Here is an 11,599-nt window from a genome sequence, read left to right on the forward strand (position 1 = left end):
GTGAATAAAAAATATATACTTGCAAAAATAATTTAATTATTTAATAAACCCCCAATTTGCACCATGGTTCCTATCACAAAAATAAATATTTGACTCGCAAAATTNAAACATTAAAATCCGATTGTATTTTCACTAATGGGTTAAAACACACTGACATTAACATTTTGAATATTTTTTATTTTTATTTTTTTTAAATTTTAATGAGGGTTCGCAACAGCAGAGGTTATATCAACCCTCGGTGTACCGGTGTTTTTGAAAAAAAACCCCATTTGTAAGTATGTCTGGTTCGAATGCAGGGCCGCTGGATTCGAACCCGAGACCTTTACCTTACAGTGATGAACGCCGTGTCAACGCCTAAACGTTTCGTCCACCGACCCCCTATTTTGAATATTGTCATCCCTTTTGTTTCGAAATTGGTAATTAGTTCTGTTGTCTTGTTGCTCTGTTGTACTGGAGAGTCAGGCAGCTTTAAAAACACAAATAATACATATGCTGGCTCCAAACCCTTCTGTGAATGCCTAAATTGCATAAGGACTCTAGGAAAACATAACAAAGGTACGTTGATGGATTCTCGGACATAAAAATATAGAAGGAAAAGAGCTAACTGACCCACGGAACCGGAACCACAACTAGCCACACTGGAGAGTGTGCTGAAGTCGGAGCTTGAAAAATGTTTGGAGAAAGAAAAACTGAAGCACAGGACAAAAGCGCATATACATAATTTACTAAAAAGAAAAACGAAAGAACTCCTCTCTCTCTCTCAGCATTGGTCCTTAACTAACACCTAAAGGAGATGGAGAAAGAGAAACCAGAAATATATCGATATACGCATTTATCTTTTAGTGACTGGGAGTTTTATGGCCCTGAGAAAGGGCCGGTGTTGTGTAGAGATACAGTGACGATGGTAGGAGGCCGAGACCGTACGAGTGGCGCCGTTGGTTGTGGTGTGTGACAGATTAAACCGTTGGCTGAGATCCGGTGGGCCGTGAGTCGGTTGACTCCACAGAGCCCGAAGATACTGAGTGCATTTAGCCGAGGGGCATCAGTTGGCATTTATAGCCAAGTCGGCTGCTTAGAAGGCTAATGCTGCGAGTACTGTTGCTGTCGTCGACGGTGTTCCATTAGTGATATGAGACCTCGTCGGCTGACGAGTATGATTCCAGCGGGGCTGTGCCCCTGCTTATATAGGGAAGAGCTCTACTCTGATTGGCTGCAGAATAGAGGGCGAGAACATTCCATAAGTCGTTGTGGCATCAAGCGGTAACGTGTAGTATTTGCAAGTGGCCACTACAAGCTGGTTCCCAGGACATGTCGGCACCCTGGGAAATGATAATCGCACAAGGCAGCAACTCGCATAACCGGAGACACCTAAATCAAGAAAAATATAAGTCATCATGAATGGCAAAGCCACTGAACTGAATCGACTAAAATATTTAAAAAAAAATGTAAGAAGTTCGGTCAAACCATGGCCTGGGAACAAAAGGGAAAGGTTGATAATAGGCTACACTAGTCTCACGCATGATGGGAGGCCGAGCAGCATTGCCCACAATGTAATGAACCTGTGTTAGTCCATCACCGACTAGTGGACTATAGTGCTGTAAATATCCACAGATAAGGGTATGGCCTACACTCAGATGAAAAAGCCTTCATGAGTTGTAGTGATTATCGGGAAAATTTATTTGAATACCTGAAACTGGTGAATGCATATACCTTAATTGAATGGCCTCTTCATATATTTCAAGTCTTATGTATGTATTTATTAGCCGGAATGTGGTTGACTAAGTTTGAATAAACACTTTCCGCTCGATAGTGAATACCTCGACACTAGATTTACTTTTTGGTGTAAGGTGTGAATGAGAAGTGGCCATTCGCGGAATATTGAGTACCGTGATAGCCATATATGTTTTCAATCGTAAATAATTTAGTATGTATATATTGGTGTGAAAGATTGTCGAATAGCTGTATTTATCTGTTATAATGTTGCTGGATGTATGGATATGCAAGGTATTTTAGGTCATAGGTTTTCACGTGAATGATGATCGGTTACCGTGGGAGTCAACCATGTAGTATGCTTTTTTGTATGGATGATATACTGAGCTACTAGTTTGGAGCTAGCATATACATTATTAATGCCTTTATAGCTCCTTGCCGGTCCAGGCAATGACTGTTACTGGAATAGACTGAAGTAAAAAAATGATATGACCAGTGTGGTTTATACTCCTAGTTTGGAGCTACCATATGCAGTATTAGTGCCTTGGTAACTGCCTGTCTCTCCAGGCAATGACTCGAAATGATTATCAAATGCAAAAGGATTTCAAGGTCTTGGCTTTTCCCACGAAAAGCACTTTCCTCGGTGCCTCTCCGCGCCCTTCCCTTAGTGAGAGAATTGCATAAACCATACAATTTTCATGTTCTAACTTTTAACACATTCTCCAGTGTACCTGGTAATTGGTTCCGGTCTCATGGGTCAAAGGGTTTCCTTTGTCGTCGTCAGTGGTATCAGTGGCAATCCAAAAATGAATTGTTACTACTTTTATTACTGCCCACGTGTTTATAACTCTTGCACTTACAAGCTCAATTTAAGAACTGAAAAAACAACCCCTTTTTTCTCGGGGCAGTGTGGTGCAGTGAAGGGGTAAATGGAATTTCGTTGGTGCCTCTCCGTGCACTTCCCTTAGTGAGAGAATTGCATAAACCATACAATGTTCAAGTTCTAACTTTAACACATTCTCCAGTACACTCAAAAGGTTACCTTTGTCCTCGTCAGGGGTATCAGTGATAATCCCAAAAATAATTGTTAATTCACTAGTTTTCGTGGTCCGCTTGACCAATTAATATCATTCAATTAATTAGGGTTTTATGTTGAGATAAAAAAGTCAGTGTCACGCGCGGTATTCGAACCCACGACCTTCGCTTGATACGCCGCTACTCTACCACTTGAGCTATCGTGACTTCGATCTACTCGGGCACTAACTTCCTACTAGTGAAAACCAGTGAATTTAATAAGTAAAAATGAAGTATACCTTCAATAAAGCTCTCCGTGGCCATTTCATTTGTCACCGAGAATCCAATCCGATTACACGATATTTGACAAATGGCAAAAAGGAGGGAAAATTCAAAAAGGTGAGGTTGAGATGGGAAGTTAGTGCCCGAGCAGATCGAAGTCATGATAGCTCAAGTGGTAGAGTAGCGGCGTATCAAGCCGAAGATCGTGGGTTCGAATCCCGCTCGTGACACTGATTTTTTATCTCAAATAAATACCTTAATTAATTGAATTAATTGTTAATGTTTTTATTACCCTCCACGTGATTACAACTCTTGCACTCAGTAACTCAATCTACGAACTGAAGAAACCTGTTCTATGAGAACAAAATACTTAAAGTTTCTTAAAAAAAATTAACTTACAGGGAATTGGGTAGCAATTTAAGCATTCCCAGACTAGTTTGGATAGCTTGGAGCTAACATATTCATTATTTGTGGCTTTATAGCTGCCATACTGTCCAAGTAGACTGAAGTACAATAAATGATATGGCCCGAGTCGTTTATCCTCATTTAAAACTAATCTAAACCTGTGTTTTAGCCTAAATGATCCTTACTACATTAAAATTGTAGGGAAGTATTTAAATTTTCTAAAACATTAGGAATCAACTTCCTGGGAATTGAGCAGGTTGTCTCGAAATGATTGTTTCTTGTAAAATACGATGGGATATATTTCATGATTAATTTGTTAAAAGTAAATAGAATTTGATTATTAAATACTTTAAATAATCCATAAATATTAAATATTACTAATCCATGAATACTTAAATTTATGGATTGGTAACATTAGTTCATTAATTGAACTAAAAAGTTTCCTTGGATGACGTACATAGATGTCGCGCGGTTGGCCGCGTTGCCTGGGTGGCTGAAACGCCTATAACCTGAAAGGCTGAAATTGACCTACTGGTCAACCTAATGATCTTTCGAATCGTGGTTAGTTGAGTCAAACCTGGTCAATAATTTGATTTGTTTGTTATTATTCCAACCGCGGTGCATTATTTGTAATGCCAGAAGTGATGGACGGCCAAACGGAAGAACAGCAGTTGAATCTGCCGAGATTTAAGACGCTAAATATCCAAGATAACGAGACCGGATGGGGACCATGCGCCCTTCCAGAACAGTTCAAAGATATGCCCTATCAGCCCTTCTCCAAAGGGGATCGCCTCGGAAAAGTATGTTTTGTATGTTTAGTAAATTTAAAAAGTTTAAGTCTAATTGTATGCCTGGTTTGTACAGATATCCGACTGGACAGGTGCTACATTCCAGGACAAGAAATACACCAGTGAGTATAAACATCTCCATTTCCCTTTTTTCAGCAGATTGCATTTATTTCGTCTTTGATCGTTTTCAGGTAAATACCAGTCTCAGTTCGGAGCCGGTAGCCAATATGCTTACTACCATGAGGAGGACGAGAGCAGCTTTCATCTTGTCGACACCACCAGGGTGCAGAAGCCGCCGTACCAAAGAGGACGGTTTCGCCAGATGCAGAGGAATCTCCGAGGAAGGGGTGGCCAAAGGGCTGGATACGTTTGGTATGTTTTGTACATAACATCAAATTGTACTAACTTTTAGATTGTATAAATATGCACGCTGTATATTGCAACACTTCGCTTTAAAATATGGGGTTGTTGTAAAGATACGTATATTGGTAAATTTTTCACAAAGATTTTTTTTGGTTTGGTAATTTCAGATCATTTTAGCCTTCCTGTCATCATTAAAGTATTAATTTCCCGTGAATTTAGTCTGCTTATTATGGCCCAATGCACGTATGTTTTTTGGTGTCTAGTAGCAGTTATGGTCCAATTGGTCAGTGCACAAAAAATTGTTTACCTGGTGCTTGAGGTTTTTGAGTAACCCCAAAAAATGATTGAAATATTTTTAATCCTTAGTTAAGACTTAAAAACCATCAGGCTAAAGTTTAGTTTTACCTTGCATATCATCAAAATATAAAAAAAAAAGCCATAAGAAAAAATGTAGATGATTCTACCTTTAGGAAAAAGGAGACCTAAATTTCATTCGGTGTCCTGTAAATCAACGTTATTGAAGAAAATGAAGAAAATTGTGGTAAGGTTGTCTTTCGGTACCACAAGCAATTAATTTACTTTCAGTTAATATGATAAATAAATGCACTCTTGGTTGAAGAAGCTATAGAAGATTTCCAAAAAATAATTTTTTGAAATAGTTTTTTTTTTTCTTTAAATAAATTGCGAATAGTTTCTCTCCCCAATATAAAAAATATATATAATGTAAAACATTAGAAATTTAATATTAAAATGTAATGTATGTAAAAAGGAGTGTCCCATGAACAGGTGACAATAATTTGGACGGTTGTTCTACTTGTAAAATGAAACTGCATTGTCCCTTTTGTCTGATTCTCAGTTGTATTCGTGATATTTCAGTTTTCCTGTTACTTAAGTCTTTTACAACTCTTTACCCAAAAGCTGCCATATCTCATAAAATATTTTTCCTACCATAAAGTTGATCAAGAAAGCCCTTGCAAGAAAAGGGGCTGGTGTACCACCGATAGGACCCAAAGCTTCTTTGTTATAGGAAACCACACTGTCAGTGAGTCCTCAGACAGAAGGATAAAAAGAAAATGAGGGGACGATGGAACTCACTTATTGGGCACAAACAATCCAACAACCTTCTAGCAAATTTTGCAAGGAAAAGAGGTAACTGAATGCATTAAAGGAAGCCCGAAAAAACTTCAAATCCAAACAGGACACTGCAACCTAAATGGACATATGAAGAAGATTGGCATAACCTAACACAAGTACAGGTTCTGCGAAGAATTAGAGGAAACACCAACAAACGTACTAACAAACTGTGATTCTGCACTTAACAATAGATCTACATTTACATCTAAATTGGATCAGTAGAAAAAAACAAAAAAACATTACAAATCCTGCAAGATAGATTAATTTTTTAAAATTAATTTAAAAAATTTTTTTTATTGTAACCTTGAGCAAACAAAGTACAAGAGCAGTATGAACATAACTCTTACGATTTTTGTTGAGAGAGTAACTCTGTTGATTTTTCAAAGTTCTTGTCTAAGTAATATTTTCTTAGGGTCATGGGTAATGGGACTCCCCAAACCCCCCCCCCAAAAAAAAAAACAAAAAAAAAATATTTTCTTGACTAATAATTACCGTTTTTAAGTTGCCCCCACAAATCAGCTTTAAACTGATTAAGATAATTTCTCGAAGGTCAGTTTCACTAGTCAAGTAAAATACTCATTAACATGTTTAAAATTTTTAACAAATAATGAAATTAACATAAAAGACTCTTTGGTACATAATTGAACATAATTAGTGTTCAAAATGTCCACTTTGTCAAAGAATAAATCTGTAAAAAGACTGTCATTGTTCCGAAGAAATCTGACTACTCTCAAGACTTCATCCTGCTTCTCTACTTCATAAAAGCCTTTCAATGGACTTGTCCTTAGTCTGACAGGTATGGAATATACTTAATTTTTAAGAATTACCCATATTGCCCATCTGGGTTAAATCTTAGCTTGTGTTTTCATGTTCAATTTTGCACCCAAAAGTCATTTTTGTTTACTTTGTATTATTTTGTTATTCGTCTAAAGAAGTTTCAACATAATGATTAATTTTTTTAAACCATTTGTGACTGAAAAATCACTCAATCAAAAATTGTTAGCAATTAAACCTGTTTTACATTGGTGGTAACTGACCTTTGAGAAATTACGTACATATGGTTAAAGCATGTTACTAGGGGCAACTTTTCATTAAGCACTAGATTATCAGTATTTACAGAACCTAGAAAATCTTACTTAACTTTAGACAAGAGCTAACTTGTACAAGTTTATTTTCTATATGATTCTGTTTGCTTAAAGTTACAATAAAAAATGTAATAATAATATTAATAATAATAATCTTAGGGTTTTTAAAGTTCTATCCATAGATGGAATATTTACGGACTAAAGTTGTAAAATGTTTAAATTAACCTGAAAAAATAAATATCTCAATTAAAATTGAGAATCAGACTTTTTAGTCCAATTTTGCGTGTAAAATAATCAAGAAGTATTGATGTTCATGGTACACCCTGTATATACATATTTTAGACCAATAACATGAAACATGATTATTAATATACATATATTGAATTTATAATGATATACAGGGATAGAAAGAATCAGGTGAATGTTAAGAAGTATGGGAAGCAACAAGGTTTGCGAAACCAGAAAAATCAAGCGCCGATCAAAAATCGTGATGCGAGTGTGACAGTTCGACCTGATTGGGTGACTATTGAAGAGATGGACTTCCCCCGGCTGTCTAAACTGTCTCTGCCTAATGTCAAAGAAGCCGATGATATGTAAGAATATAAACTCTACGTTTATGCATTTTTAATACATAATTTACATTGAAACTTTCAGTGTTTGTTGTGGATCTTTGGAGTATTATGACAAATCTTACGATCGTGTTAACGTGAAGAATGAGAAGTTACTGCAAAGAATCGATCGTATATTCCATACTGTTACTACGACTGATGATCCTATAATTCGTAAAGTAAATATTAACTTCTTTAATAATAATGCTTTAAAAAAAATTATATTGTCCTAACAATTTTTTTTTTTAAGTTATCCAAAACAGAAGGAAATGTTTATGCAACTGATGCTATTTTAGCAACCCTCATGTGCTGTACACGTTCCAATTATTCCTGGGATATCGTCATTGAGAAAATTGGTGATAAACTGTTTTTTGATAAACGTGACAATACTGAATTTGGTAATTACCCTTTCTCTTGTATAATAATTTTTACATAATTAGAATCTTTTTGGAAAATTGTTTTTATGTTTGTAGATTTGCTTACTGTTAATGAAACATCGGTCGAACCGCCCAGTGATGATGGCAATAGTTTGAATTCACCCAGGAATCTTGCGCTCGAGGCTACATTTATTAACCACAATTTTTCACAACAAGTTTTGAAAACTGTAAGTTGTTTGGTATCCATTTTGAAAAGCAGAAGAAGAAAATAATAGAATTATTTTTAAGGGCGAAGCGAGATTTAAATTCGGCGAACCAAACCCATTTATCACTTCTCCAGAAGAAGGAGAGGAAGCTTCTGTCGCTTATCGCTACAGAAAATGGGATTTGGACAACGGCGTCATCCTCGTGGCAAGGTGTGAACACGATGCCGTCGTCAATTCACCATCCGGAGATCAATTTTTAACAATAAAAGCCTTAAATGAATGGGATTCAAAGGTAAATTTTTTTTCTATTTTAATAAAATTTTTATAAATATGTTAAAATTATAGTTGTCTGGTGGTGTTGAATGGAGGCAAAAACTGGACATTCAACGTGGTGCGGTCCTTGCTAACGAATTGAGGAACAATGCTTGCAAATTAGCAAAATGGACCGTTCAAGCTATTTTGGCAGGTTCTGATCAGATTAAATTCGGGTAAGCAGATTCAGCCTTCATTAATTTACTGGTTAAAGTTATGTAAAAAATCCTTTTATCATTATAGTTACGTTTCTCGTGTTCACGTTCGTGATTCGTCGAAGCACGTCATCCTCGGAACGCAACAATATAAGCCTGCTGAGTTTGCACAACAGATCAAGCTTAATATGGATAACGCCTGGGGCATTTTGAGGTGCATAATTGATATTTGCATGAAGCAGAGAGATGGAAAATATCTAATTATGAAGGATCCCAACAAGGTGAATTTTCATTCTATTTATCCATTGTTTTCCACATTTAATTTAAACTAAATTTTAATTTAGCCATTGATCCGTCTCTACGATATCCCTGATAATACTTTCGACTCAGAAAATGAAGACGCCGAAGAAGATGAAGGTGGAGTTTTCATGTAATGTTTGGGAATCAATCGACTTATTGTTTAAAAAAAAAAGAAAAAAGTTACAAATCGAAAACAAACCAAAACTGATTTTAAAATAAATGTTTTTCAGAGTTAAATTTGGTTTCTTATCCGTATCAAATTGCATCCGTTATTCTTTGATTGTTGGTTTGTTTTTTTCCACTATTTTATAGCTGTTTAAAGTAAACATATTAAATAAATCCTTTTTAAATATTTCTTAAATAAATTTTTTCTTCTACAAAAATATAACACATAAATTAAAAATCATACAGAAGAAAAAACCAACTGTTAACTAACCACTCCAACCACCAATTTGGTTTTGGATTTGGAGAAAAGATAATATGTGACTTTTAGTTTCATTTTAAGAAAATTTAGTGAGTGGAAACATTGTTAAAACTTCAGGTTTACAAATGTGCTCTGGTATAAGTTGTTAACATTGCTGGCACCCCAGGAAATCATGGCTGATAGTAAGTTGCTACTAACATTGCTACCTCCTCAGAATGTGTTGAAGCATAGGTTGGTACATTGCTACTGCTGTAGGTAGATAAGTACGTTAAGGTGCAAGTTGGTAACTGCCAGCACCTCAGCTAAGGTAGATAAGTATGTCGAGGTGTAATTTGGTAACTTTGCTACTACTCAGGTAAGCAAGCATACTGAGGTGTAAGTTGGAACAGTGCTACTGCCTCAGGTAAATAAGTGATGAGGTGTAAGTTGGTAATATTGCTACCACCTCAGGTAAGGAAGTATGTTGAGGTGTAAGTTGGTAACTTTTCTACTACTCAGGTAAGCAAGTATACTGAGGTGTAAGTTGGAACATAGCTACTGCCTCAGGTAGATAAGTTGAGGTTAAATAAAGGCCTGCAGCAACTCAGGAGAATATGGTTCAGCGAGTGCCTAGAAGAGAACACCAATTGGAATGTTATGTTTATTGATGAGTTGTTTTCTGTCTGTAGTGATAGCAGAAGAAACTGGAAAAATATACATAGTATCTTCGACTCGCAGACTGGCATCCAGCATCAATCTCTTAACTGAAATAATACAAGCGGCTTTTGTCTATTGAAGCTTATCGTTTGATATACACTTTCAAAGAGCTGTTAAAATGTTATACCTTGCAATTTCCCTGGGTGTGATAAGCCAATGTAATGTGGTGGACACGCAAGTTTTCTAACATTATACTTGGACCACTGAAAAACGGTCGATGCCAATCAAACAATACCAATTGTGGATGTGATCAAATGAAAAACTGAAATTGCATTATTAAGCATTGCCCTTGTATTTTGTTCTTTGAATACCCATTTTAACTAGGAACATATGGACAGTCAGAAACACAATAAAATGATAAGCCCTGAAGAAGATGGCAACTGGAAAGGAGTCTTTCAGCCTTCATTATCTTCTTTCCGAGCTTTTTTACAAGGTCCAGTACTGCATGTATTATATTGATCTTTGACATTACATCCACAGGAATGTTAGCTCAGCACTTTACGCGAATAAGAGTAGTATTAGAATACTTTATATAAACTGGTCAAAAATTTTTAAAAAAAATATTTTATTACATTTATTTGATATTTACAACTACAAATATTGTATTAAGTAAATATGTCCATATATGTTGAATTTGTCTCTTGTAGAAGAAGTTGCCCTGTGGCAACACTCCTTCACACCTAAATCCTTTCAATCTTCCCTCAATGAGAAGGTCTTGGAGTCAATTTTGCTTCAATCGTCTTGGAGGATTTTCAGGTATGGTTGGAAGTCATAAATGTCATACTAATAAATTATTGTGTGCTTTTAGTGAATGATGAAATTTCTTATTGCGGGTTTTGATAAGTTCATGTACAAATGGATGTGTAGGTCGTTATGAAAAGTGCAATTGCAGATGTAAAAAGGAGCATTTATAATTTGACGGAAAATTTTAGATTGGTCTGATTGAAGACGTTGGGAATTGGAATCTTTGGTTGAGCCCCACACTTCACAACCGTATGCCCAGAGGTCTAATCATTGTCGTGTAAATTAAAAGTTTGTTTTTAACGTCAAATTTTGATTGTGGGTCAAGTAGGCTTTTTAATAATTTATAATGCCGGTTTGTTTACAGTCTTTTCAGTCTTGTTTGGGGATTCCAAGTCAGTCGTCTATCCATGGAAAGTCCAAGATAACGCACAAGGTCAGTGGTAGACAATAGGATTCCATTTCTCACTTCAGGACAGATATTTTTATGTAAGGTAAAATTTATCTTTTCGTTTTTTATTTATCTTTTCGTTAGGTTCATCTTCATTTTTCACTTTGTGAACCATACTGTTCATTCATTCATTGTAAGTGTTAAGTGTTAATTGAGGGTCTGAATTACGTGTAAGAATCGTTTTATCATCAGCGAATGTATGTGTTGAAATATTAACATGTGTAAGAATATCTGCAGAGAATATTGAAAATAGAAATGGGCCAAGTATGTTTCCCTGTGGAACACTCGCCCTAATGCGAATGTAAGGTGAGAATTCAGTTTCCTGGCGGCAAAATCGGTCCGACAGATAATGAATTAACCCATATATTCTTGTTAATTGGATAAAACAAAATAGAAAATACAAACCAAAAACAAAAAATTGTTAAATTTTAATGACGGATTTACTTAAGAATGGTAAACAAGAAAACTCATTTTGTAAGCATACACAGTTTCTCCTTTTTCGTCCAGTTGTATTCTCTTTAACCATGAAAACCGTAGTTGTGTTAATA

At 35.8% G+C, this 11,599-nt stretch overlaps 1 protein-coding gene across 1 annotated transcript; it reads left to right on the forward strand.

Annotated features, from left to right (window-relative positions):
- The first annotated feature begins 3,898 nt into the window (after positions 1-3,898).
- LOC106664960 (eukaryotic translation initiation factor 3 subunit D) lies at positions 3,899-8,908 on the forward strand. The gene is made up of 11 exons (XM_014391075.1): positions 3,899-4,211; positions 4,276-4,321; positions 4,391-4,571; positions 7,183-7,374; positions 7,436-7,568; positions 7,640-7,787; positions 7,863-7,993; positions 8,055-8,264; positions 8,318-8,460; positions 8,528-8,720; positions 8,784-8,908. The coding sequence occupies exons 1-11, from the start codon at positions 4,044-4,046 to the stop codon at positions 8,871-8,873; spliced, it is 1,635 nt and encodes a 544-aa protein (XP_014246561.1). The 5' UTR covers positions 3,899-4,043; the 3' UTR covers positions 8,874-8,908.
- Positions 8,909-11,599: the final 2,691 nt, after the last annotated feature.

The sequence above is a fragment of the Cimex lectularius genome, unplaced genomic scaffold (assembly GCF_000648675.2).
Source record: "Cimex lectularius strain Harlan isolate CLEC.00 unplaced genomic scaffold, Clec_2.1 scaffold150, whole genome shotgun sequence".
In the NCBI taxonomy this organism is placed as follows: Eukaryota; Metazoa; Arthropoda; class Insecta; order Hemiptera; family Cimicidae; genus Cimex; species Cimex lectularius.